Source organism: Kickxella alabastrina, assembly GCF_025024165.1.
Source record: "Kickxella alabastrina strain RSA 675 chromosome Unknown BX661scaffold_2, whole genome shotgun sequence".
NCBI classification, from domain to species: Eukaryota; Fungi; Kickxellomycota; class Kickxellomycetes; order Kickxellales; family Kickxellaceae; genus Kickxella; species Kickxella alabastrina.
In genome coordinates, this window is record NW_026251473.1 from 494,733 (window position 1) to 520,248 (window position 25,516).

A 25,516-nucleotide genomic window follows, 5' to 3' on the forward strand; every position below is an offset into this window, starting at 1 on the left:
TGGATCATGCAGGCCTAAAGTAGGGAGGCATAATAATGATGCCCAAACATGCTTCCCATTTTGCAATGCACGCGCGTGAGTGCATACACACGAAAGCCACAGAATTGACATGCCAAGATATTGGTCTGCTCACAGAAGAACCAGTTCTCGCCAGCGGAGCGCAAAATTCGCAATGTGCACAACAAAGGCGACGAGGCACATATATAAGATGAGGTTAGCCCTAGTAGTATTTTAGAAACATCAGTAATAAAACCTTTTATAAATTCAACACCATCTTCTAACACTAGACAACTAGTGCTCCTCACACCTCCTCTTATTATAACAGGATTACAATTTTAATAAAAAAACGATGGTATAAAAATAATAATTTTAAGCACATATATGATATTAACAAAAATAATATAATAAAAAATATACACAAATTGCTCTTTAAAAAAGATAATGATTTAAAGAACGCAATAGCATGTTACGCAGCCCAAGGATATGGAGGTAGACGCTGAGGGCGAAAATCATGAGACAGACTCTCGTCAGCTCACAGATGGATCTGATATGGACCAAATCACAGGGGATCAAATTAGGCGCCACCATTGACATCCGGACATACTGCCTGTCCCGAAATGGATGTGCTGGGCGCAAGAATACAGACATGCCAATTATGCCATACCAGAGACCCGGGCTATTTTCATAAGGACCAGTTCTCGCGAACGGAGCACACAGCTGCCAGTGAGTGCCACAAAAACAAGGAGATATATATAAGGCGAGGCTGGCGATAATAACACTTTAGAAACACTAGTAATAAAAACCTTTATAATTTCACACCCATTCTTCTAAAACTATTACAGCAGTGCTCCTCACCCCCTCTTACATAACAAGCAGATGCATCAGTCATGACACATTTTATACAACATCGTACCAATAAAATTAATAATGATTTTAATATTAATATTGATGAAGGCCTATTTACATATACTTTTAATCTTGTTCCAATCAACCAACTATTCCACATACATAAATTAACACTAGTGATCTGAGCGAGAAATGTGTGTTGGATCAAATCAACGTACACTTGCTATTATTTTAGCTAGTCTATTTAGTCTATTTTGCACCCACATCAAGTGAGGAGAAGCCATCTTGTGTTTCTAGAACCTCGTTTTAAATATAATTGTTATAAGCTATAAGCTGAAAAGAGCCCCCGAAATGATTTAATTACAAAAAGCATGTTGGCTGTTTATAAGGAATATCCAAGATTATATGTATTTATTCGATCGGCTGACGACAAATGTAGGGTGTTTGTATTTAGGTTTGCAATAAAGCTCACAATGCGCAAAATGGCGTGGTCGGCAAGGATTTTTTTATTATGCTTTAGGTTTTAAGCATTTTATTTTCTAGCTTATTTAATGATTTATTTCGTCGAATAAATACATTTTATCTTTTATAGTCGCTGATGACAAAAAAGCACGAAATACAGACAGAAAGGATCAGCAGATCAAAATCAAGAAATTTTGATTATGATTTCTTTCGTGGTATATTTGAACGCATATTTTTTTAATTTTCAATCTTGACCACATTCATAATTCAAACTTTATAAATCAGTTTACTCATTTATGTTCACTATTAAATTCATATATATATATATATACAAACACACACAAACACACACACACAAACACACACACACACACACACACACACATACATACATACACATTATTCAAAGACATTAATTCACAGACAGCATGAGTATTTCTCCAGCTCTTGCTCCGACACACGACGTCCCATCGGAGGACACCTCTCTTTCGCAGCTGGAAATGCTCCAGGCATCCACGCTGCACCTGGACAACCTGTACCCATACACTCGCGCATGGGCACTGCACAGCGTGCCCTCAGCAGGCACCCCCAGCGGCGCACTCCTTCCAGACGAAAGCGAGCACCAGCGGGTCTCTCGACACCTCGACGGCAAAGTTCTCAGCTCCCTGTACACTCTGCGATCCTCCCCAGACACCTGCATAGTGTGGCGCATCCTCGGGGACAAGCGCACTCTGGAGCTTCGGACGCTGCGCTGGGTGGATGAGCAGAGGAGCACCGAGGGCGAGGGCGAGGTGACCAGCTGGAGGTTTGACGCGGACCTTGTGGGGCCCGCGGCCGTGGCGGACAGCGCAGATGGCGCAGTCAGTGTGTTTGTGTGCGTGCGTGGCGGAACCGTGTACCGGCTGCGGTTCGCGTCGGCGTGGGAGATCGCACGGACGCAGGATGTCGGGCATTGCACGCAGTGGCATAGCCTGCGGCACGCAGCCGAGCCCACGGCGGTGGCCGGCTCCGGGCGCAATGCCATTGCTGTGGCATTCGACGACGGCGCAGTGGCGTGGCTGGAGTGGCACGCGGACGGCGCAGTCAGCGAGCGGCTGTGCACGGGCGGCAGCGCAGCGATCCTCCCGCGGGTCGCAGCGTTTCTTCTGCGCCGCGACGCGCGGCTGCGCAGCCCTGTGGCGCTGGATGTCTGCGACGGCGTGGCGGCGACGCTGGGCCGCGACCGGCGGCTGCGGCTGTGGACGCGGGCCGGCAGCTGCGTGCTGGACGAGCCCATGCCGCAGCTGGACGCGGACGGCGCCGAGATCCCGCGCGACGACGCGGCCGAGCCTCTGCTCGCCACGGGCGCCTGCGTGCGCATCCAGCAGGCCGCCCACGGGCTGTGCATCGTGGTGTTTGTGCCGGACGACGCGTCGCCGTACTTTGCCGTGCTCGCAGCGGACGCCCACGGCAGCGGCGCGCGCACGGTGCTGCGCAAGATGTGCCGCGCGGCCAACGGCGCCAGCGCGCTGATGGCCGACGACGGGCTGGTGGACGCGCAGCTGCTGGCCGAGGACTTTGGCCAGTGGACGCTGTGGGCGCTGTGGGACCGCGCGGGCGACGCCGTGGCCACGCACACGCGGTTCTCGCTGGACGGCGCGGCGCTGCTGGGCGAGCGCTGGTTCGCGGCCTTGCCGCCGCCGCCTGCGCTGCAGCCCTCGGCGCAGGCGCCGGAGATCGACGACCTCGACCGCCGCATCGACGCCGGCGACGCGTCGCTGGCGGCCGCCGAGGTCGCGCGCGTGTTCCTCGACCACGTGCTGCATCCGGTGCGCTTCGACCGCGGCGTCGTCGCGCACGCGCTGCGGCTGTACGTGGCCAGCAACGGCGCCGACGCCAGCGCGGCCGCGGGCCCAGAGGCCGCCCAGACGCCGCTGCGGCGGCGCGCGCTGGCGGTGGTCGGCGGCGGCGGCGGCGGGCTGCGCGGCGTCTTCACCGAGTGGATGCGGGTGGCGACGCTCTGCGCGCAGCTGCAGCGCGCGTGCCTGCAGCCGGCGGCGCTGGCGCTGTGCGCGTCGACGCGCATGGTGTGCGTGGTGGCGCGCAACGCGCTGCAGCCCCTGCAGGCGGCGGCCGCGCCCGAGTGCCTGCACGCGCTGGCCGTGCACGAGCCCGCGGCCGCCGTGCTGCTGAGCGCGCCGGCGGCATCGCTGGGTGCGCTCCCGGCGCTTGCGCGGACGCGCGGCGAGGCGGCGCACGTGCTGGCGGCCGCGATGTTCCTGGCGGCGGCGCTGCCGGGCGCGGCGGCCGCGCGGCTGGGGGATGCGCTGGCGCGCGACGCGTGCGGCGAGACGCTGGTTGCGCACGAGGCGCGCGCCGTTGAGCTGTTTGCCGCGCACTGCGGCTCGCTGGGCGCGCGCCATGTCCGCCACGCGGCGCGGCTGCTGCGGCGCTGCGACGACCCGACGGCGGCCGTGCGCGGCGTGCTGCAGGTGCTGGCGGCCAGCCCCGCTGCGGGGGCCGACGGGGCCGACGAGGCCGACGCGTTCTGCGCCAGCGCGACGATGGCCGGGCTGTGCGTGGCGGCCTTTGCGGGCGCGGCGGCTGCGCGCATCGAGGTGGCGCGCGCCGTGGCCGTGCTTCTGGTGGCCGCGGCCGCGCGGCCCGCGGAGATGCCGCTGGCCGACGTGCCCGGCGCGCTGGCGGCCGGCGTGCGCGTGCTGGGGCTGTGCGCCGTGCCGCACTGGGTGGCGGCGCAGCCGTGCGTGGGCGGCGAGCCCGGCGCGAGCGCGGGCGGCGACTCGGCGTTCCTAAGCCGGTTCGCCGTGCTCAGCGTCGCGCGGCCAGCCGGGCCGGCCGAGCCTCAGGCGCCGGCGCTGTTCGCGTACAGCGTGCTGCACGACGCCGTGGCGCGCGCGCACACGCTGCGGTTCGGCGGCCGCACCGGCGCGTTCGCCGACATGGTGGCCGAGGGCATGCAGGCCGTGGCGGCGCTTGTGCGCGACGACGTTGCGTTTGCCTGCGCGGTCGAGCGCACGCAGGCTGCCGAGGTGGCCGACGCGCTGCTGCGCCTGATGCCCAAGGGCGCTGCCACAAGCTACCTGGCGGCGCGCGCGCTGCTGCGCATGTGCGACATGCCCGCGGCCGCCGACCTGTTTGCCAGCGCGGTCGCGGCCGACGCGCAGGTGGCGCCCGGGCTGCGCGGCGCCATTGGGCTGGACGTGGCGGAGCCGGTCGACAGTGCCGCGGCGTACCACGAGCACGTGGCCGGGCTGTTCGCCGCTGCCGGCTGGCTGCCGGGCGTCGTGCGCTTCGGCCACCTGGCGCTGCAGGCGGCGGCTGGCGACGAGGCGCGGCGTGCGCGGCTGTGGTTCCGCGTGTTCCACGCCGAGGTTGAGCGCGGCGGCTTTGAGCCCGCGTACATGGCGGTGATGGCGCAGCCGGACGCCGGCCTGCAGCGCGATAGCCTGCGGCACCTGGTGGCGGTGCTGTGCGAGCGGGCCGGCGGCGTGGCCGTGCTCTGCCGCTTGACATTCCCTGGGCTGCAGGAGGAAGTCGAGCGGTCGCTTTTGTTCAAGGCACGCCACAGCGACCCTGCCGTGCCGCGCCCCAACTACTACCGCATCCTGTATGCCTTCCATATCTACCGCGGCAACTACCGCAACGCCGCCTCGGCCATGTACCAGTACGCTGCGCGCCTGGTCATGCTGCTGCGCTCTGGCAGCGGCGAGCCTGTTGATGTGGCGCGGCTGCTTGTCGACCGGGGCCAGGCGCTGCTGGCGTGCATCAATGGGCTGACCCTTGTTGATGCGCAGTCCGCCTGGGTCATCACCGGCGCGTCCAGCGACGTTGACTCCGATAGCGCGCCGAGCGCCAAGCGTAAGCGCATCGCTATTGGGCGGTTCGACCCAGAGCGCGCCCAGAACATTGACATTGTCGAGCTGGCCGATGTGCGTCGCGAGTACGCCATGTGTATGGCGCGGATCACCTTGGGCGCGGTGTTCGCGGAGCTGCTCGACCGCGCTGTGCTTTTGGAGCCCCAGGACATTGTCGATCTGCATGTGAAGACTGCGAACTATGACGCGGCCTTTGCGTTTGCAAGGACATTCGAGTTGTCAGTCGCGTGTGTTTTCGAGGACATCGTGCGCAGATGTGTGCAGACCAGCGCATTGTCCGAGGATGAGGGCAAGGGCGAGGGTGAGGGCGAGGGCGAGGGCGAGGGCGAAGAGGTGGTTCCGCAAGCTTTGTGGAGGAATTCCGGAATGCCGTCGGCGGGAGGAGGTACCCCGGGCGAGCGGTGCTGGCGGATGCTGCAGTATTACTTGGACAAGGAGGAGACGCAGGCTGCTGAGTGTCAGTATAGGTTGATGGTCGCCGAGTGTGTGCTGAAATCTGAGCTGTGCGACTATGCCTTGGCACCGTGGATTACGACCCCGCTTTTACAGAGCTGCCCGCAGGACCTTATTCGCTTGTGTCTGCGCCATGGATGTGTTACGGAGGCCGGTGATTTCCTGTTGCAGCATATGGCGACAGTTCTCAAGCGCATCTCTGCGCCTCCTTCTGCCACCACTGTTGTTGCTGCTGGATGCAATGTTACCGGTGGGGGGGTGTTAACGAGGGAGGTGTGGTTGCCGTATGGCTTGATTGATCAAACCATTGGTATTTTGGATGACTCTGTTGAGAGGTTTAAGGCTGCTGTGGCGAGGATTAGACTGGCCCAGGAGGAGACCGAGGAGGAGACTACTGAGGAGAATCGCAGTAGTTTGTTGAAGAGCTACGAGGAGAGACTTGAGGGTCTCGTGAGACTGAGCGCGGAGATACGCGCTGCTGTAGATCGGTATGTCACTGTGGCTGCTCGTGAAAACCCGTCTGCTGCAACTATGATTGCGGTGGCTTAATGTGTTTTCATTAACGTTTTTTTTATTACATTATTAATTTAAACAAAAAAAATCAACAGCAACAGCAACAGTTTATATTTTTATTCGTTTATTTTGTTTTCAGAGATACAGAGATGTCGATATTTCGTGATCTAGCTCATCCCGCACAACTTCCTCACGGCCTACCATCAGCATATCCACTGCTGCCCCCGCCCCCGCTGCCGTCGCCGCCGCCACCATCGGATCCCTAACATAGGTGCACCGAAGACCCACTGCATCCGCATAATTCATCACCGCCGCTGGCAACCCCACAACCACCGGTCTCCTAACCCTAACATCATCCACGACAACCAACTCCCTTACAGCATCTAACCCAAATTTCTCAACCAAAGCTCTCACCCATCCATAATGCAACTCCACCGGCATATCCCTAGACACCCACACCCAAACACTGCCAGGTGTTTTTTGAAATATCTGACCCAAAGATGCATTTACGGAGCATAATCCTAGGGGTGATTTCATATTGGCTTGGGTGCAGGGTGCGTAAATTATTCCGAGTTTCTTTGTGGTGGTGGATTCCTCTTTTGGTGGTGCATGGAGGCTGATTGTGAGCGTTGTGGGGTGGGTTGGTTTGTAGTTGGGTGAGAGACGTACGGTGAATTTAGGTGGAGAGGGAGGGGAAATGGATGTATCGTCGCTGTCGCTGTCGCTGTCGCCGTAGTCATAACGAGTGGGACCCACGTATTCAACGTCCATCATTTTTCTTTGGTATATTGAAATCGAAATTTTGTTTTGGATGAATTAGAATGAAGAAAAAAAAAATAACAAGAAAAGAGGACTTTTGCTGACGCAATGTTACAAAAAAATATATATATTACACACTATATACTCGATTTCACGCAAAAATAAAGCGTAATTAAATCTCACACAATTACCTTCCCCCCCCCCCCCAACCCTACTATATCTAATGTTCCCAAGGTGGGAAATGGGCAATTTTCTTTTTGTTATATTGTCTGCTCATTTTAATGCCAAGAGTGTTGAGTGTCATACACTCACATGAAAACGAATAAAACACTACTTTTATTTTACTTTTCTACATTTTATTTTTTATTTTGCACACCTTGTAAAATTTTATTATTCTAAATCTTTTTTATTATAAAAAAATGTCTTCTCCAACTCTCTCTTCAGCCTCTTCTTCAGGCATAATCTATGCCCTAGTTTCCCGCGGGTCCCAAATCCTTGCTGAGCACTCAACGACCACCGGGAATTTCCACCAAATAACGCAAACAATTCTTTCAAAAATCCCCCCAAACAACAGCAAACTAACCTACGTCTATGACCGCTACCTCTTCCATTACATCAGTGAAAACGGGCTAGTTTTCCTCTGCATGGCCGATGACAAATTCGGACGTCGCATTCCATTTGCTTTTTTGCAAGACACCATGGAGCGGTTTGTTTCAGCATATACAGACGAGGATATTAGGGATGCTACGCCTTTGGGATTGAATGGGTTTTCACGGGTGTTGGCGAGACAGATGGATTATTATTCGAGAAGTTCGGATGACGCTATTAGGCAGGTGAGGGGGGAGATATCGCAGGTTAAGGATGTGATGGTGCAGAATATTGAGAGGGTTTTGGAGAGAGGCGATAGAATTGATTTGCTCGTGGATAAGAGCTATGGACTGAGTAATGCCGCATTTGCGTTTAGGAAGAGGAGCACGGCGTTGAAGAGGCAGTATTGGTGGAGAAATCAGAGGCTTTTGGCCCTGGTTGTGTTTGCCGCTGTGGTTTTCGTTTATTTGATTATTTCGTCGGCTTGTGGATTCCCCACATGGAGCAAATGCCGCACTTAAATTTTTATTATTTAGAAATATATATTTATTTTATATTGTTATGAGCTGGCCACAACGATATTCTACATTTCAATTTTTAAATAAATTGTTTGGTTTAGCTATTCGTTAAAGTTATTGTACATCAAACAAAAGGTGAGGCAATATTATTCCTACATAAAAGTATTGAATATTTGTAACTTACTCCGCTGCAGTATGGACACTTTCCAAAAAAAGTATTGTAGCTCTGACGCGTGTCTTCCTTGGTAGTCAACCACTACAACATAAACAATACAAATAAATCAAAATTTTGTTTAAATCACATGTAAATGAGAAAAAAAAACAATCAACTTTTTTTTTCTTTCCCACTACTCCTTATTAAAATTAGCTTTTTTTTCTGCTTACCTGTATCAAACACTGTCTGTGGAATGGCCGCGCACAAGAATCATTCGTACACACCTGGTCTGCAGCCTCATCTTCCACCTCAAACGAAAGACAAATCCCACACTCCAACATAATATCACTCCCATCAAATCCCTCCTCCTTCCGAGGCAACTCCATGCTTAAAACCAATTCCAAATTATCCCTAACCGACCTACCACCACCACCATTACCACCACTAGGGGTAACCCATATATTCTTTAACTCCTTTGCCCTCAGATTCAACGGTCCTACAAACCCGGCCGGTCCATAAACCACAAGTTTAGGGTAATACCTCTCTGGAGAAACCTCAAAAAGTGCCGTAGCCATATGACTAATAGCGATTCTTCGCGAAAGATCTGATCTTTTTGGATGCACCGGTTGGAGAACACAGAGGGTGGCGTCGAGATCGTCTAGGATATCCCAGGTGTCGGACATTTGATAACAGTGCTTTTTTTGCTGCTCCATGTAGCGGAATAAGCCGGTACTCAGGGGCACTTGATCGGTGTCGATCGTGCTGGTGAACGTGTCTTGGGCAAAATTCACGTATATATGGTGAATGCGTTCTGACTCATCCCTGTTATTATTTTTGTTAGTAAAAGTAAATGAGGGATGTATTAGTTGTTTTTTGTAACAAATTTCTTTGGATTATAAGTAACAAATGCTTCTTGTTGATTCGACAAAGAAAGGGAGAAGTGTGAGCTTACTTTAATAGAACTGTCATTGTTTGCCCCTTTTTATCAAACGATTCCACGCAGTCCCAGCCCACAGCCTCATCGCACTCCTTGACGATCTGAGTATAATATTTCGAAAATGCCGACTTTGATCCACTCACCGGCATTGCGCTCTAAAACAAAACAATACAAAAACATAATAAAATTGCTTAAACAAAAAATCGCCAATTTATAACATTATTACCCAGAATTTGAAATAAAATATAAAAATATGAAAATAATCTTACCAAAGAGTGTTGCAATTCTTTCACAAACGACAGTGCAGATGTGCATTGTTTGAACCGAGTATTCAATTCCTGGCTTTTTTCCTCCAAGTACTGCTCAACCTCGGGTGAGCTTTTGATTGCAGCCACGCAGTATATACCATCTGACGAGCCAACGTCAATACAAACGTGAACTCGGAGACCCTATTCCAAAACTCATATTTTTACAACAAAAGAAATATATTTTAATTACATTATTGGTTATTTAGTGTTTTTTAAAGTTATTATTCACGTTTGCTGTTAAATCAATAAAAAAAAAGTTTTTTTTTACCTCAACAATATCAATGTATCCATCAGCCACCAGTGAATCCAGTGTTTGCGGCGGAAGCAGTGGAAACTCTTTAAAAAAATCGATATACTCCATTTTCAAATAAAGAAACAAAACGGAAAACAAATAAAACAAATAGGAAATGATATAACCAGTTATAAAAATCGATTGAAACGATAAAAATGACAAATATGGCCGAGCACAGATTGTATTCTCAATTTTACAAGCTATGGGTATGAGCATATACATCGAGCATGCCGGCTGGTTGGAAAATATCCACAGTAGCCATCTAGTCACTATTGACGTTCTAGCTGGAAGATCGAGTGCTCGGGTTTAAAATATTTTACTAACACCTTATTGGGAACCTCTACCGCCAGGCAATTAGACCCAAGTCTGAAGAACACCCAACCACACAGCCCCTAGAATAGTTTTTGTTATAGGTGTGTTGAGAACCCCTTAGGAGGGTCGCGACCCAGGCCAGTGACCCGGGCTGAGACCCGGGCTGAGACCCGTATGCTCGCACAGATGCAGGACACCACCCTATGTCCTTATCTAATCACATTGATTATGAAGCCACACGGTGCTAATGGTTGAACCTGTTTTTGCCAGGGAATGATATCAGCAGAAATCGATATAATTTCGAGGTGCATTAAAATAGCATTTTTTTGCTATTAGCACCTTTTTAGATGTTTGTATACATGTGTGAGGGTACAGGAGATGCCGCACACATTACCATAGTTTAGCTCCGATAAGTACTAAGGTGCTTCCACCACGAGGATGAGAATACCTTAGTTTTCTAATAAATATTTAATTACCCTTTTAATAGTATTCCTTTTAACTGTTTAGTTTGTATTTATTGGTTTACCCTTTGGCCATTATCACAACACTATAATACTGTGCTGTTTACTTTCAATTGACTTGTAGTGCCAAGTAGAATTGTTATATGGTTGTTTTGTCAATATATATTTTAATATTATATTACCCAGAATCGATGGCCTTCAAAAGACATCTTGTATCACCACTGGTGCAAATATTTTTATAGTAGTCTTGGTCGTCAGACCTTTCAATATATTATTATGATGGGCAAAATAGTGCGGTTGACTCTCAATACAATGTCAATGTCAATGTCAATGAATCATGTATTGTGTATTTGGTCATCGACTTCAACAAATTCATCTTCATTTTCCCATCATGTTCTCTCGCGCAATTAATCGTTTTAAAGACACAAAGCTAAATTTCTGCTATTAGCGCATATATTTTGCTCAATAAAAAGTGTGCAAACGTAGCAGAAACCATATTCCATAGTCGATACGCCATGCTCCGCAGACAGCAAAAAAACCTATACTGCTAACTTGGGTTATACATACTCCCGATATATAACTCCTTCATCATCCGCTGTAAACAAATCTACGCAGCATTCTTTGACTCTGTGCTGGGTGCGTTGTTGGCAGAAACCGGTCGTCCGAGCGTGCTGACAGAATCAAAGATCCTCTGGGCATCAGCGTAGGCAGCGCCAACACCGGCACCAGTAAAGAAGGTGACCGGCCACATCCGCCGCTTAAACAAAAGAGCCGACGCAACAATGCCGACGCTCAGACCAAGACCGGTCTTAACCAAAAGGTTGGCGGTCGCCTGGTCAAACTACAGACATGAAGAGGTATAAAGGTGTGAGTCAATTTAACGTCTAGTCATTTTTTTTTTTAAAAAAAAAAAGAAAAAGTCGCTTAGAGGTAAATGTTTTCCTTTTTTTACACAACTGCAATGAACACTTGCCTTCTCGTTGACGATTTCTTCGCTGGGAATCTTCTTGTCGACGGCCATTTTCGTAAAGTCGGTTTATGAAAAAATAGAAAAGTATATAAAAACAAGGGCGGAATTGAAGAACAGAAAAAAAGGTTGAATTGAAGTTGGTCTGGTTCGTTTGCAAAAGAGTCAAAAAAAATTACAGATAGCCGTCACAAAAAATAAAAAAAGCTTGGATTTTTAGTACAACCCATTTTTGTTCATTCTTTAGTCCCCAGGGCGGCTCGAGCCGATCAGAGACAAAAGGCCACGGATTCATGGGCATATCGTGACCTGTAACAGCAAGCACCACTCTCTTTTCTACTTTTGTACTATATTTAATAATAGAGAAGCGACATTATTTCTGCATTTCTTCCAATAACTCTTACAGGCTCGTAGGTCACAATTGGTCTCCACAAGAGGTGTTTGGTTGAGTGCTGGTTTGGTGGGTTTCCTTTTTTCCCACAATTTGTCTCATAATAATATTCAATTTTCTTCAAATAAATTCATATTTTCATACACAAAATGAGCGAGTCGGCATCAGTATTGCCAGGTGGAATTGTCCGGCCCAAATTTAGACGGCGCTTCCCACGCATTCATCGTTCAGCACTATGGCGGCGGCTGTTCCACTGGCGGCAGCTGGACTTTGAATTTGCCTCCTGGCAGATGCTTTACCTCTTGGTCAGCCCAAAGCGCGTGTACCGCAACATATACTATCACAAGCAGACAAAAAACCAATGGGCGCGGGACGACCCTGCGTTCATCATCCTGCAGGTGGCTGGCATCATAGCCATGGCGGCTGCCTACTCTGTTGTGTACGGCGTGGGCGTCAATGGGTTCATCCGCTCTCTGGTGCAACTCCTTGTGGTCAATTATATTCTGGTAGGCATGCTCCTGGCGACAGCGACTTGGTTTGTGGCTAATCGATTTTTAAGGCACCAGAACGTGCACGTGGCGGACCAGCAGGTCGAGTGGATGTATGCATTCGACGTGCACTGCAACTCGTTTTTCACGCTTTTCGTATTTGCATACGTCATGCAGTTCTTCTTCTTACCGGTTCTGATGAAGACCTCGTGGATTTCGCTGTTCCTGGGGAACACGCTGTTTGCGCTTGCTGGGTCGGCGTACGCTTTCACCACGTACTTGGGCTTCCACGCCCTGCCGTTTCTCCACCACCAGGAGTTTTTCTTGTACACTATCCCGGTTATTGCCCTGGGCTACCTGGCCTCGCTGTTCGGCTTTAACCTCAGTCACCACTTGGTCGATTACTATTTCTGATAAACATTTTGAATATCTGTTACCTAATACTAATGCAAAGCCCAAGCACACGAACATTGCTCGATTGGAAAAAAATCAAATAAGAAACTTGAAACCAAAAATTTAAAGCCCCTGAGTTAGTAAGTCTCGGCAACGCACTCGCTCAGGATCTTGCTGTCGTCGTCGGTGGGTGGCTTGATAATGACCAAAAAGCCCTTTTCGGGAGATCTAACAATGAGCTGCGGATCCTCCTCGAGCACCGAGTTCCACTCCATCAACGTACCCCTGACAGCCGCCCGCACAACAAACTCCTTCCCAGAATCCGTAAAAATCGTACAAATCTTTGTCTCAGGCATCAGCCGCAACGACTGCTTCTTCCCCTTCCCCTTTATGACACTCTTCTTGACATTATCCGCAAATTCAACCTTGACAATATTGCCGATCTCCTCGCACATCTTGGCATTCAGGAGAGGGTGTTGGTTGGCGATGCCAACAACGCAGAGCTTGTTGGGTACCATGTACACAAACTGCCACTCCTTGGGTTTCGTTTGTGACTCTACTGTTGATGACTCTGCTTGTGTGCCCTTGTCTGTGTCAGTCTCCTCGAGCTTTCTCTTGGTGGATACGGGGCCTGCGTAATAGTGCTGCGCAAAGTAGCGATTGAGATACAGCTTGGGCTTCGCCTTCCATGCATCCAGGTGCGCGTACGATGCCAGATCATAGGTAATCAGCGCGTCGTGGGTTTCTGTAATGGCCATTCTAAAGACAAACAATAAATATAATGTATTCGAGTCGAATAGCAAAAAAAAATTATATATATAAATGCGTAAAAATTTAACACTTCAAATTTATAAACGCACAAACTGCCCAACGCCAAAGACCGTATTGTGGGCAGGTCAGAAGAAATAGACCCGGGCGAGAGCAAAATGTCCATATTCGAACAAAAAACAGAACCAAAGACCGAAAGCCTTTACACTCAGTGCTTGACCTTGGCAGCGGGCGCTCGCGTATGCTCCTGCGCCCACTTTGCCAAATCCACCAACATTGGCAGCCTATTCATCACCGCAACATCCGCATAGACATCGATCTGCACGCGCAGCGAATCCGCCGACATAACCGTTTTGTATTTGCCAGCGCACCCAGTACACTGCAGCGAAAAGTTATCCTGTTTCATCAGCCGGCATTTTGAGCACACCAAGTCCTGCATCTGATACGCCAACACGAGCGACTGCAGCTGCTCAATGAGCCGCTCCTCGATACGCACCCGATCGTAGGAGCTGCCGCAGCCCAGACACTGCCACTCGGGCGCGGCGAACTGCACAGAGGCCCCGTCGCTGTCACTGGAGACTGCCTGGGTGGGCAGGAGATCAGCGTCGCGACAAAAGTCCATATCACGGCAGAAATTGCAGAAATCGCAAACAACGCGGGCCAGCACCAGGCGCTCGCAGGGGTTGACAAACTGCGACTCGTCGGAAAACTCGCCGACCTCCAAAAGCGCCAGCAAATTACGCCGCATGACGCGCACAAAGTTGGTCGCCGGCACATCAAGCGAAAACACTGTCGAAATGTACTTTACAAACTCCAGCGCTGCCTGCGCCTGGGAGTTGGGCAGATGCAGTTTGGATCCGGGCAGGCGCGGGAATTGGGCATTGGGGTCGTTGCAGTGCGCTGAACTGCAGGCTTCGCGGATCTCAGGTACGGCCTCGAGGAGTTTGCGCGTAAAGTACTGGCCAATCAGCCGCCTGTAGAACGAACCCTTCACTGCTGTTGTTGACTCTGCCGCAGGCTTGCCCTTGGCCTTGCGCAGGACGCTGCTGCCGCCGCCCTCGTTGTCATCAGAGTCCATGTCCTCGATGGCCTCGTTCTGCCTGGAGCCAGTGGCGTCGCCGCCTGCGCTGCTGTGCGCCAGATGCGGGGCCTTGGCGCGCAGCTGGCTGTGAAAGCTGGCCAGCTTGTATATGAACTCAGCCACGGTGAGCTCAAACTGGCTCTGCACGAGCGGCGGCAAGTACTCCTTCATATTCCACAGCATCTCAATGCGCGGCTCGCCGCCAGCGCCAGAACCCCCGTCGCCCGCTGCGACAATGGCCTGCTGCTGCTGAGTGACGATTCCGCCATAGTTAGACGCATTCATCCAGAGCAAGAAGGTCCAGTACTGCAAGGGCGCCAGCGATATGCTCTCGAACAGAGGTTTTTCAACAATGGCCTTGGCAATGTACGCGATGGACGCCTGGGCCGCGAGCACAGATGACTTGCCCGTGGTGATGATGAGCTTGTCCAAATTGGCATAGACGATCTTGGCGCCAAGCTTGCGGAACTCAGCCTTCATCTGCAAAAACACCTTGCGCATGAGCGAGCGCACAAGGTAGGCAAGCGCTGGGTCATAGAGGCGTGAGTTGGGGCGGGTCAGCCAGCGGTAGAAGTGCTCGGTCATCATTTCGGCAAACGGGTTCTGGCGCTCCTCGATCTCCTGGCACCATCCACGCAGCAAGGACCGCAGGAGCTGGAACGTCGTGACAGGCACGTTGCCCTCAGCGCCGGAGGTCGCAAGCCATGAGTTCTTGGCAAGCGCGGTCGCAGCGGAATTGCCGCCCGGAGCTGCGCCGCCCTTGCCCTTCTTGTGCTTGGGCGCATCGCTGCTGTTGGCCGTGGCAGTGGCGGATGCCAGAGTACTCGGCTGACCGGTGGCGGCGTCGTCGTCGCCCAGCAGGACAGCTGCGGCCTCGCGGGTGGCGTCGCCCGTCATACTGTCAAACCCAAAAACGCCCATTGCACCCTCAATCTCGTTGACCAACGGCGCCTTGAGAATCGTATTGACCGCCAGCCCCTTAAGCTCAATCTCTGCGCACGTCGAGCTGTAGCTCCCAGGCGTGTTGATCTCGACGGATGTCGAGAAGCCGCTCAAGAAATCGGCGCCGTCAACTGACATGTTGGAAAACTCATCGTCCTGCCGCCCGCCCAAATCGGGTTTGCTGCTGGGCGACCACCAGAGAATGTGCTTGGACAAGGAGAGCTTGCGCGCAAAGAACACGTCGGCGAGGAACAGCGGTGCATCCGCCGGAATGTTGCCCAGCGGCACGTCAGCGTATTGCGCCAGCGCTATGCGCTCGTCCACCCACTGCGAGCAGTTGAGCAGGCTGGCCACCATGCGCCGGCACGCGTGGCGCTGCCAGTCAAAGGCCGGCAGCGTGCGGTCGGCCTGGTGCACGGGCATGGCAACCGTCGGGAACTCGGCGAGGGACCGCATGTTGGACTGTAGGTGCCGGATGGGCTGCGGCGACTGGTAGGCAAGGATAACGGGCCCGCGCTTCTCGTCGACGCACTTGGCCAGCGCCGCGTTGATCGAGCGGTAAGCCGCCTGGGCGGTCGAAAATGCCAGCGATGAAAACTCGATCGTCTCGGGATACGAAAATGCACCGTCATCAATGCCAATGCCGCCGCTATCACCGCCGCCCTGGGCCTCCAGCTGCGCAGCGCGCGCAGCGGCGTAGCTCTCGCGATACAGGCGCTCGAGATTAGGGATCTGCAGCTGCACAGCCTGCTGTCCGGTGTTGACCACCCAGACGTGGCCGCGCGCGGCGTAGGGCAGGACCAGGGAAAAGAATTGACGGCCATCCTGCGAGCTGGTATGGTAGAGCAGTGCGTATGCAATGTCGCGCGGTCTCCACATCTGGCTAGCAATGCCGTGCGGGGGGGTCAGTGAGCTGCGCCTCGTCTCCAGATCGTCCAGCGAAACAACATCAGTCATGCTGCGGCCGACGCCCTGCAGCTTGGCAGCCGAGCCCAGCCACGCCGTAGCCCCAAGCTGGATCAGCGCTCGGTCCATCGGCGTAATCTCCGTCTCGTACACGCCACCAATACTGGGGTGCGCAAAGAACGAGCTCCAGCTGCTCTGAAAGCCAATGTACTCGGCTTCAGACATAACGCACTTGTACAAATGCGTCGACTGCAGTATGTAGCTGGCACGCGGGAGCACCATGGACTTGGCCTCGGCGAAAAACTTGCTGCCGGAGATCTCCTGGCTCGGCACGTTCGACGTCACATACAGGGTGCGCGGTACCGATACGCGCACGCCGTGCAGCTGCCCGCCAATCCACACCCACGCTTTAAGCTCTCCCGGGGTGTCCGTCTCGGTCCACTGCAGCACGTGCCAGACGCCAAGCGACAGGGACACGTGGGAGCGTGTGAAGAACTGGCCCACTGGCATCGGTCCCTGGGCGGCCGCCTGCTGACTGTCTTCAGGCAGATTGTCGCCATTCGCGATCGCCTTGATGCGCATCGCACGCAGCTTGCGTTTGAGCGCCCAGACCTGCTTTGAGTGCGCAAGCCATGGCGCATATCCCGCGGACGGGTCGGGCGCCAAGCCCAAATCAGCGAGCTGCTCGGTAATGCCCTCCAACGTGTCCCTGGGGTCGCGCTTGCGCTTGTTGGCAGCCTTGCGGAACATGCCTGTCTTGGGCTTAGACATGGCGCTAGAGCTGCTGCCGCCACTATTAATGCCAGGGATGCCAAAGTCCTCCATGTCGCCGCTTTGATCGACGACCATCTTCGAGTCCTCCTCAGCGGCCTTCCGCAAATACTCCTCCTTGGACACTCGCTTGAACACGTCGGTGATGTGCCGCTGCTTGTTCTTGTTCAGCGCCGCGCTGACTCGCTTGGCTAGCCAGTCTGGATGACGGATGCGCGGCACCGGGTTAGACACGCCCTGCATGGCCGCCGGAATGGTGATGAGCTTCTGGATGACGCTGCCGAAGCGCTCGAGGTAATAGTCCCAGTCGAGGATCTCGCGGATATCGGCATCCTCGAGCGCCGGGTCGCGCAGCCAGCGCCGCAGGAACTGCCGCTTTGTGGCTGGGTCGGCCGAAAAAATGGCAACTGGCACGGCGCGCTCCGACACGGGCATGTCGAGCGGCTGCTTCGAGATCACAAACTTGCACGCCAGGCCCTTATCCTTGACCATCTCGTCACCCAGGAACTCGGCCAGCCTGCGCGCCGTGCAGATCGACGTCGACTTCATGCTGCCGTACGACTCGAGCGCTTTACTCATGCTGCGGTTCTCCGTAATCAGATCAAACAGCTCGTTGTCCGGCAACCCGCGCGCCTTGCTGAAGAGAATGTCCAGCCATTGGTCAGCGACCTTGGCCACGGAGCCATAGCACTCGTCCAGCGTGCGGCCCTCAAGGAACACCTTGAAGATCTGCGACTGGAAAATTTTGATCAGCTTGAGCTCACCGCGGCGCTTGACCTCGAATCCCTTGAGCTCTGCCAGAGACCCGTCGTCGTTGAACACGGCGTAGCGCTTCTTCAACAGTTTGTCCGCCTCCTTACTCGACGGCAGGATCATCGCGCGGTACGGGCCGTCGACCTCAAAGAAGATCGAGTTCTCAGAGTGTGTCTCATATGCGTGCGTCTCTGTATTCACCAAGTCCTGGTACTGGTGGTTGGTGAACTTGTCAAAGACCAGGTGGTTCAACATGGTGCAAGGATACGAGATACCAAACGATCCCTTGCCATCTTTCAGCTTGAACGAGTAGTTTTCGGGGAACGTGCATGGCAGCGCACACCAAATGCCGTCCGTATCAAGCTCCAGCGGACGTCCCATCTGCTCGACACGCTGGCGCGCCATCTGGATAATGCGCGAGCCCGTCAGACACACGACACCGGCCATCTCCAGCGAGTGCCAGCGCGCGCCCTTGCGCATAACATACCCGTAAAACGAATTAAGAATGCACTTGTGGGCCATCTGCAGCGAGTCATACAGCACAATGAGCTTACGACTGGCATCCACCAGTGTGCTATCGCCAGCAGCCATGGCGTCGTCCAGCTTGCGCTTCTCTTTCTTGTGCAGGCCCTTGTAGACGTAGCGGCGGTCGCGAAAGTTCCTCACGGTGTCAATGTAGAACGGGTTTTCGCGCTGGCAGATCATGGCCTCGCGCTCCTCGACCTTGATCTCGCGCAGCCGGTGATACACCTTCTTCGAGTAGTCTGTTACGCGGCGCTTCAGCTCGGCCGCGCGCTCGGTCACCGGCAGCTGCTCGTACGTGCGCAGAGGTGCGCCTGGGCGCGCGCGCGCGTCGGGCGGAAACAGCTCGCTGTGCAGCTTGTTGCGCAGCATGTTGACCTCGCTGCGCTTGGGCGGGAAGAACTCTCCCCTCCAAAGCCATGGCATCCGGCGGTCGCAGTCCTTTCCAGGGACGTTAAAGTCGCAGGACGCGCATACGGATTCATCGACAATGGCGTCGGGCTGCAGGCGGTTGGTCAGGATGATGTTTGGGTACATAGCGGCCACGTCCAGATGGTACAGCAGGGGCGACTCGCTGCGCACGGGTGTATCGCGCAAGTCTGTTAGCCGCCCGGCGATCTGCGACCGCACCTCGTCGTAGTTATCAATGTCCTCCATCTTTAGCCTGCCCTCAACCTCGATGCTGAACTGCAATGCACGGTCCAGCTCGTCGAGCAGCCGCTGCGCGCCCTCGGGGTCGACGCGGAAGTGCATCGGTATGTCCTTGCGGAAGACGCCAGCCTCCAGCGCCTCGACGTGGCCGCCGACGTACGTCTCGGTCTCGATCAGGTGCCCGTCCCACGAGCGCTCCGGCGGGTCGGCGTGCTTGTTGGGGATAGCCACCTCCGCATTGAATGCCTCGACCATTAGTAGCGTCTCGCACAGCGTACCCGAGCCCTTGCGCAGCACCTCGTCTGGGTTCAGCGGGATAATGTTGCATAGCGAGAAGATGAACGGGTTCACGTATTTCATGTACAGGTAGTATGTGGCCACGGCGTCCGATACGGAGTACTGCGCAAGCGTCTGTGGCTGCTCGGCGGCGAACCGTGTCATGTCCTCTGGGTCAATCTCCATCGGGTTGTAGCCCAGCTTGGCCGTTGTCACGGCCTTCAGGCCTTGGCTGCCGACGGGAAGGTAACTGTCGCGCTTGACCCACCGCAAGCAGTCCATGTGCACGCAGCTGCGGCTCTTGTACTCGTCGGCCTCGTCGCGGTACCAGCCAACCTCGTCGCGCAAAACCATACCGTAGTGCGCCGCGCGCGTATCAATAAACGGCCAATCAAACATGTCGCCGTTGTACGTCGCCAGCACTGTGGGCTTGGCCTCGCGAATGTGCTCAAAGAACCGCCGGATGACCGCTGCCTCGTCAGGCTCGTTGAAGATAATGAAGGGCCCAGGGAACTCGGGTGTCGGCGTATAGTCAAAGTCCTCAATGTCCTCGGACACCACCTCGCGGTTGGTGATCAGGTACCCCTGCGCGTCGATCATGTACGAGATCATCATGATCATGTCCACATTGGCGTCCGGGAACTTGAGCGGCAGCTTGGTTGTCTCAATATCAAACGCGAGCACAACCGGGTCGGCTCGCTGTACGAGATCCTCGCGGCGCGTCAATGTGATCTCGCCCGCCTCCGCTGTGACGTCGTACCAGAGCCCGACGCGGATATTCTTGTCGATGGCCACGCGCAAGTAGTAGGGCACGTCGAACTCGCGCATTTCTAGAATCGAGTCCTCAACATCGCGCATCCCCACGTCGCCCTCCTCCGCGTACGCGTGCACCAGGTCGCTGCGCTTCTCGTTCCGCCGCATAATCGGTTGCAGCTCGCGGCGCACAGACATAAGGTCTTGCACATTGCGGAATCCCAGCTTAACCAGCCGCCGCTTGCGCCCCGTCAGATGATTGGCCATACGCAGGTCCTCGCGGTCCACGGTCTCGACGTAGTCCACGAGCCGGTCGAACTTGCGCACCGCCCACTCCTCGACCTCGCCCTCGGTACCCGCCACGCAAACGACGTAGAAGTACGGCCTGTACAGAAGCGTGCACTTGAACGAGCCGCCGTCCTGTTCGAGAAAGTAAAAGTCTACGGCGGCCTTTGTCGAGCTGCGCTCCTCGTCGACCACTGAGGTCGCGTGCATATTCACCAGCCATCCGAGGCGCACCGGCCCCTGCTGATGCCGTGGGAAACCCATCTTGCTGTCAATTTCGTCGATCTGCCGTACGTCCTCGTACTTGTCCTCGAGGTTGTTCACGTAGCTGCCCTGGTCCTCTGCCTCGCCCTGTCCGGGAAAAAACGAATTTAGTGAGTTTTGGTCGTCGCCAGGCTCTCCGCCAAACGGCTGCTGCTGCTTGCGCTCAGACCAGCTGGAATTCCCGTTGTACCCACGCCCGCGCCCGCGCGTACCTCCTTGCCCCCGTCCACGCGACGACGACGGTATGCCAAAGACGTTCTGCTGGCCAGCGCCGCTCATTTATTTATAGTACTGTATTGGTGTTTGCTGAGGTGCAGGTGGGGGGAGGACTCAGCGACGTACAGGGTGTAATGTGAAGGTAATTTTTGAGAGTTGGTAAGCAGAGGTATCGAAGCGGGCAAGAGTAACAGAAAATTAGAGATAATTTAAATTGAATTGAATTGAAAAATGTAAAGTCGAAGGTCGAAACTTGAATGTTTTTGTTTTTTGGACGGGAATTCCAAAGTCTCGGGAAAAATAAAAATAAAAAAAACAGAAAGCAGGGTATTTTAGAGTCGCGAACCACACGCGTCCAGTCGGCTCAAGCAAACACGTGCATTGCACTGCAAGTGATCAAAACGCAGGCTTTATGCACTTTAATATAATCAATTTTATTAGGCAATACAAGACCAGTTAATATAAAGGTTTGTTATTGCACCCATTACTCTTCATCGCTGGTTTCGGCCACACTGGACATCTCGACGTCCTCGGCCATATCATCCTCGCTGTTGTCCATATTGACATCGTCCTCATCCTCATCGTCATCGCTGTCACTGCCAGCAGCTGCCCGCTTGCCCCTGGCCTTGCTTTTGCTTTTGCTTTTGCTTTTGCTTTTGCTTTTGCTTTTGCTCTTGCTCTTGCTCTCGGATCTGATGGTCTGCCCTCCCGCGGCATTGCTCACGATGGCTGCGCCGTTCTTTGAGCGCTTAGCATTGGCTGCGGCATTTGATCTCGAGCGACTGCGCTTAGCAGCAGCAGCATTCGCCCTCGACGCAGCCGGAGCCCTGGCACGCCTCTGGATAAACTCGGCGTCCAAAAACAGCTGGCTACGCGGCGCATTCTCCTTGTCCTCGCTCGACAACGGCTCAAAAATATCCGCAGGCAGCGACAGTTTACCTGGATACACGTTGACCGGCCAATTAGACGAAATGCTCTTTTCCCGCAGCAGATACTGCGCCAGCTCGCTCAGCACATACAGCCGCTTGGTGAACACGTCATTGAGCGTGTCTCTGTTCATAGGGTCGGTGCTCAATCTGTTCTTATACGCCTTGATTTCTCCTGCATAGCAGAACAGAAGCGAGACGTTTTGCGCAGCACACACGCAGCTGATGTAGAACTCGATGTACCGTGTGAAAAGCTCCAGGGTATCAACCATCTGCGAGTCGTCCCAGTCTGGGTGGTGCGCCAGCGTAAACAGCATACGGCAGAAACTATCTTCAACCACCGAGGGTGATCCGGGTGTGGGCCTGATCTGCGACAGGTGCAGCTCCACAGCGTGCTTCACGTTATCGCGCATAGCTGCCTCAGGATCATGAGCTACCAGGAATAGCGCCGGGATGAAGCGCACGTGGATCCGCCGGGCGACAAGCGCAGGCACAAGCTTCTTCAATAGCATGGCCGAGCGCACCTCGTAGCATGGGTGCTGGACAACCATAGATAGGCTGAGCACGTCGGACACGTTGAGAACCTTATCAAAGTGCACCAGGGACGCAAGCTTGAGCATGCACGTGGCCGCGGTCAAAAGCAGATGCTGGCGATCCAGCGCCGAAGTGCTTCCGTCCTGGCGGATCTCGCCTCCGTTGCGCACCAGCTGCCGTAGTGCCCCCAGAACCGTCTGCACGCTCTCGCGCGTCAGCGTCTGGCGATCAATGCCCACAAGCCAGTTGGTCAAGATCTTGACGGCGTAGATCTTGGTCAGCGCAGCGTCGCCGAGCGCATCGCGCGCTACCCAGTCGTCCGCCTCCATGGCGTCGTCACCCACAATCTCCCCCTGGCCGCCCATCAGCACGCTCTGCACAAGGTACGTGCTTATGCGCTCAGAGTAAATCGCAAATGCCGCCGGCGCATACTGCGCAAACCTTGAAAGAGCCGCATACGATGGTGCGCGGCGTTTGATATGAGTGTTGTCCAGGTTGTCCACCATGTCGCCCGTCAGCGCCGCGCAGAGGCCCTCGGCGCCCCCAATCTGCGTCACCAGGAACGCCGAATACTTTGCCTGTCGCACAGACGCGCCTGAGCGCACAAATAAGGCAAGCTGGCTTTCGAGCTCGGGGTCATGAGGTATGGACCGTGGAATGGCCTTGGCAAACTTGACCATCAATGCCAGCCTCTCCTCAGTCGCCACCACCGTGCCCGTGCGCAGCTCGTCCACGTCAAACAGCTCTGCCGAGCTGAACTGCAGCATCTCGGGAAACACGTCCGTGATGTATCCCACCAGAACGCCCGCAGCACCGCTGAGCTTCCCGTGCGAGCCACTCTTTGCGCCCATTGCGTTTGCCGATGATGATGCGTGCTCGATCAGAAATGGCACTAGTGCCCGGTTGGTGGTGGTCAGGCCCACGCACTTCCACAGAGGCGCCGTAGCGTCGAGGAGGTTGGGCGCCAGTGTCGAAAGCTTCTTCAACGCGCTCTTCTGATGTTTGCGCACGGCCTTGATGTCGTTCTCCGCGTCCATTGTGGCGCGCAGGCCCCTGTACACCTCACTGTCGTGCAGGGCAGCGAGCTGCGCCAGCGCGTTTTCCACTTTGGCCCGCTCCGGGAAGCAAGCGCTGATCTTGACGGTCAGCACGCGCAGCTGCTGGTCAGCCGTGGCACCCTCTGTGTCGACCGCAGTGCCCTGGTCCTGTTTCTCGCAGAGGTCTAGGAACGCGTCAGTCAGACTGATTATGTCGCGCTGCCGCCGCATGTAGCTGTAAAACCCGCTGCGCGCCTTGGTTGTCAGGCTGTTGAACACCACGAGCAGACGCTGGCACCGCGACCGGTCGTCTTTGATTTTTGCAAAGTTGAGGATCGCGCCCGTCAGAATGCTCTCGACCTTGGAGTCAATGTCCGGGTCGTTGATGTAGCGCAGCATGAATATTTTGGACGGAATGCTGCCCCACTTGCTGTGCGCCGCGGCATTCCCCTGCTCGAGCTCCTCGTATATCTGGCTGTAGATGTTGGCCAGTGCAATGATGGCCTCCGACCTGACGGCGGCCTTGCGGTCCTTGCACCGCTCGCCCAGCATGTCGACAACGTTCTCGCCGATGGCCGCCTGCACGACCTGTGTCACCTCCAGCAGCCCCAGTGAGCGACACGCGGCCTGGCGAACCTTGTCGTCAACATCGCAGAGCTTCTCCACAACATAGTCGTTGAGCTCACGCGACAACTGCGGCTGATGCTGGTACAGCGACACTGCGTGCTCTACCCACTGGATGCGCACCAGCGGCAAAGTATCTGCGCGACGGCCTTTCCACGCCTTCCATGTCGACTCGTAGCGCTTGGCAAGCGTGAATCCCTTTTCAGCAAACATCTCGCCCAGAACGCCGGTTGCCAGAATGCGGATGTCCACATCCTCGACGCTCAGCTCCTCCTCGAGCTGCGGAATAACGTTAAGCAGCGTGCCTGGCGCCGACTTGTTCAGCTCCAGGATCAAGTAGTGCGCTGACCGCAGGTCGTCCAGGGAACTACTCGACCCAGAGATGCGACGCTGCGCTTGGCCATCGCCATCAGCCTGTTGCTCTTGCATTTGCCCGGCCCGCTGCTGTGCCGCGCTGACAATCACATCGTTGAAGTACTGGTAAATGTACTTTTGCAGCACGTCAGAAGTGCCGTTGGCTAGATCGCTGGCCAGCTGGTGCGCCGCCGGGTTGTCCTGCTGCCGCTTCTTGGTGAACTGCAGCAGAATCACATCAATAACGTCCTGCGGCACGGTCTTTGGTTCCTCCAGCAGCTGCTGCAATATGTCCAGGATCTGCATATGAAGGCTGTGTGGCAAGCTCGGATTCACAACACCAATGAGCACGGTGAAAAACCGCGATATAATGTCTTCGGCATCCGGGAGCATGGCAACCAGGGCAGGCGTGCGCACTGTGGCCAGGCTGGTGAGCAGGTACTCTCGGAGCGGGAAAAATTGATCTTCGGTTTTGCTTAAGAGATGGAGCTGATCGATGAATACGTTGAATATCTGTTTGATCTCTCCGTCGTTGTATGGCGCCTCGGGTGCGTATAGCCGCAGGATGTCGGCTATGCAGCAGGACACGTACGCAACTACGCCGGACTCTTTGTGCCGGAGCAGTGATGGTGAAATCAGCTGGCGGGTGACCGCATCGAGCGAGTGCGTGTTGGCTGTCTCTTGCTCTAGTCCGTTGAGCTCCTTTGACAGCTTCTAGAAGACAAACAAAAAAATACACGCAGCAGTAACAGAAGTTTAGCATGCAGGTACCGCTAGGTAAGGAGTGAAGAGAGATGGTGCTATATCACTTTGCTGTATGGCTTGCTGCAGCGGTAGCAACCCCAAAAAACAGAGCGTTTTCTCCCGTGTTACCTTTAGCTGAGTGTACACATCCTTATTGGCGATAGTCTTCTTGTTCGAGGCGTTTGTGAAAAACTTTGGCTGGAAGCTCAGCTCCTGTGGTCCGCTTTCTTCTGTCATGTTGTCGGCCTGCAAAGTGTATTTTCAGTTAAGAGAGTAGTTAATTGGAGTGAAAGATTAATTTTAAAATTTGAAGAGGCAAAACTAATGAAAGAGGTGCACAAATTGCTGCGCGAAGCACTATTCCGAAAAAATAAAAAAGCGTGTGATGTGCG

The 25,516-nt window shown here is 54.2% G+C and overlaps 11 protein-coding genes across 11 annotated transcripts; 3 read left to right on the plus strand and 8 right to left on the minus strand.

Moving 5' to 3' along the window:
• Positions 1–1,597: 1,597 nt before the first annotated feature.
• On the minus strand, positions 1,598–3,304 carry BX661DRAFT_176787 (uncharacterized protein). Its single transcript, XM_051534454.1, has one exon. It carries the CDS (start codon positions 3,044–3,046, stop codon positions 1,721–1,723), a length of 1,326 nt encoding a protein of 441 aa, XP_051394584.1. The 5' UTR covers positions 3,047–3,304; the 3' UTR covers positions 1,598–1,720.
• A 751-nt stretch (positions 3,305–4,055) lies between these two features.
• Positions 4,056–5,569, minus strand: BX661DRAFT_176788 (uncharacterized protein). The gene has a single exon (XM_051534455.1). The coding sequence runs from the start codon at positions 5,346–5,348 to the stop codon at positions 4,098–4,100; it is 1,251 nt and encodes a 416-aa protein (XP_051394585.1). The 5' UTR covers positions 5,349–5,569; the 3' UTR covers positions 4,056–4,097.
• On the plus strand, positions 5,420–6,246 carry BX661DRAFT_176789 (uncharacterized protein). The gene has a single exon (XM_051534456.1). The coding sequence runs from the start codon at positions 5,550–5,552 to the stop codon at positions 6,183–6,185; it is 636 nt and encodes a 211-aa protein (XP_051394586.1). The 5' UTR covers positions 5,420–5,549; the 3' UTR covers positions 6,186–6,246.
• Positions 6,247–6,998, minus strand: BX661DRAFT_176790 (uncharacterized protein). The gene has a single exon (XM_051534457.1). It carries the CDS (start codon positions 6,921–6,923, stop codon positions 6,285–6,287), a length of 639 nt encoding a protein of 212 aa, XP_051394587.1. The 5' UTR covers positions 6,924–6,998; the 3' UTR covers positions 6,247–6,284.
• Positions 6,999–7,193: 195 nt separating this feature from the next.
• BX661DRAFT_176791 (vesicle-associated membrane protein) lies at positions 7,194–8,087 on the plus strand. Its single transcript, XM_051534458.1, has one exon. It carries the CDS (start codon positions 7,328–7,330, stop codon positions 8,015–8,017), a length of 690 nt encoding a protein of 229 aa, XP_051394588.1. The 5' UTR covers positions 7,194–7,327; the 3' UTR covers positions 8,018–8,087.
• A 50-nt stretch (positions 8,088–8,137) lies between these two features.
• BX661DRAFT_176792 (FANCL C-terminal domain-containing protein) lies at positions 8,138–9,261 on the minus strand (the record flags this gene model as incomplete). Its single annotated transcript, XM_051534459.1, has 3 exons — positions 9,121–9,261; positions 8,399–8,990; positions 8,138–8,270 (listed from the first exon to the last, which is right to left on the minus strand). The coding sequence occupies exons 1-3, from the start codon at positions 9,252–9,254 to the stop codon at positions 8,139–8,141; spliced, it is 858 nt and encodes a 285-aa protein (XP_051394589.1). The 5' UTR covers positions 9,255–9,261.
• A 1,621-nt stretch (positions 9,262–10,882) lies between these two features.
• On the minus strand, positions 10,883–11,621 carry BX661DRAFT_176795 (uncharacterized protein). Its single transcript, XM_051534460.1, has 2 exons — positions 11,452–11,621; positions 10,883–11,319 (listed from the first exon to the last, which is right to left on the minus strand). Exons 1-2 carry the CDS (start codon positions 11,497–11,499, stop codon positions 11,086–11,088), a joined length of 282 nt encoding a protein of 93 aa, XP_051394590.1. The 5' UTR covers positions 11,500–11,621; the 3' UTR covers positions 10,883–11,085.
• Positions 11,622–11,771: 150 nt separating this feature from the next.
• Positions 11,772–12,786, plus strand: BX661DRAFT_176796 (UNC-50). Its single transcript, XM_051534461.1, has one exon. The coding sequence runs from the start codon at positions 12,253–12,255 to the stop codon at positions 12,736–12,738; it is 486 nt and encodes a 161-aa protein (XP_051394591.1). The 5' UTR covers positions 11,772–12,252; the 3' UTR covers positions 12,739–12,786.
• On the minus strand, positions 12,787–13,515 carry BX661DRAFT_176797 (uncharacterized protein). Its single transcript, XM_051534462.1, has one exon. It carries the CDS (start codon positions 13,473–13,475, stop codon positions 12,855–12,857), a length of 621 nt encoding a protein of 206 aa, XP_051394592.1. The 5' UTR covers positions 13,476–13,515; the 3' UTR covers positions 12,787–12,854.
• Positions 13,516–21,194, minus strand: BX661DRAFT_176799 (uncharacterized protein). The gene has a single exon (XM_051534463.1). It carries the CDS (start codon positions 20,966–20,968, stop codon positions 13,694–13,696), a length of 7,275 nt encoding a protein of 2,424 aa, XP_051394593.1. The 5' UTR covers positions 20,969–21,194; the 3' UTR covers positions 13,516–13,693.
• On the minus strand, positions 21,195–25,443 carry BX661DRAFT_176801 (armadillo-type protein). The gene is made up of 2 exons (XM_051534464.1): positions 25,254–25,443; positions 21,195–25,094 (listed from the first exon to the last, which is right to left on the minus strand). Exons 1-2 carry the CDS (start codon positions 25,359–25,361, stop codon positions 21,390–21,392), a joined length of 3,813 nt encoding a protein of 1,270 aa, XP_051394594.1. The 5' UTR covers positions 25,362–25,443; the 3' UTR covers positions 21,195–21,389.
• Between the last annotated feature and the right edge of the window lie 73 nt (positions 25,444–25,516).

Excerpts from the sequence above, each read along its gene's own strand:
- BX661DRAFT_176787 (XM_051534454.1), bottom strand. The coding sequence starts at position 3,046 with ATGCGGCGGTCGAGGTCGTCGATCTCCGGCGCCTGCGCCGAGGGCTGC.
- BX661DRAFT_176788 (XM_051534455.1), bottom strand. The coding sequence starts at position 5,348 with ATGCAGATCGACAATGTCCTGGGGCTCCAAAAGCACAGCGCGGTCGAG.
- BX661DRAFT_176789 (XM_051534456.1), top strand. The coding sequence starts at position 5,550 with ATGCCGTCGGCGGGAGGAGGTACCCCGGGCGAGCGGTGCTGGCGGATG.
- BX661DRAFT_176790 (XM_051534457.1), bottom strand. The coding sequence starts at position 6,923 with ATGATGGACGTTGAATACGTGGGTCCCACTCGTTATGACTACGGCGAC.
- BX661DRAFT_176791 (XM_051534458.1), top strand. The coding sequence starts at position 7,328 with ATGTCTTCTCCAACTCTCTCTTCAGCCTCTTCTTCAGGCATAATCTAT.
- BX661DRAFT_176795 (XM_051534460.1), bottom strand. The coding sequence starts at position 11,499 with ATGGCCGTCGACAAGAAGATTCCCAGCGAAGAAATCGTCAACGAGAAG. Across the intron at positions 11,320-11,451 it reads AAGAAATCGTCAACGAGAAG|TTTGACCAGGCGACCGCCAA; the intron begins GCAAGTGTTCAT and ends TCATGTCTGTAG.
- BX661DRAFT_176796 (XM_051534461.1), top strand. The coding sequence starts at position 12,253 with ATGGCGGCTGCCTACTCTGTTGTGTACGGCGTGGGCGTCAATGGGTTC.
- BX661DRAFT_176797 (XM_051534462.1), bottom strand. The coding sequence starts at position 13,475 with ATGGCCATTACAGAAACCCACGACGCGCTGATTACCTATGATCTGGCA.
- BX661DRAFT_176799 (XM_051534463.1), bottom strand. The coding sequence starts at position 20,968 with ATGAGCGGCGCTGGCCAGCAGAACGTCTTTGGCATACCGTCGTCGTCG.
- BX661DRAFT_176801 (XM_051534464.1), bottom strand. The coding sequence starts at position 25,361 with ATGACAGAAGAAAGCGGACCACAGGAGCTGAGCTTCCAGCCAAAGTTT. Across the intron at positions 25,095-25,253 it reads ATGTGTACACTCAGCTAAAG|AAGCTGTCAAAGGAGCTCAA; the intron begins GTAACACGGGAG and ends TTTGTCTTCTAG.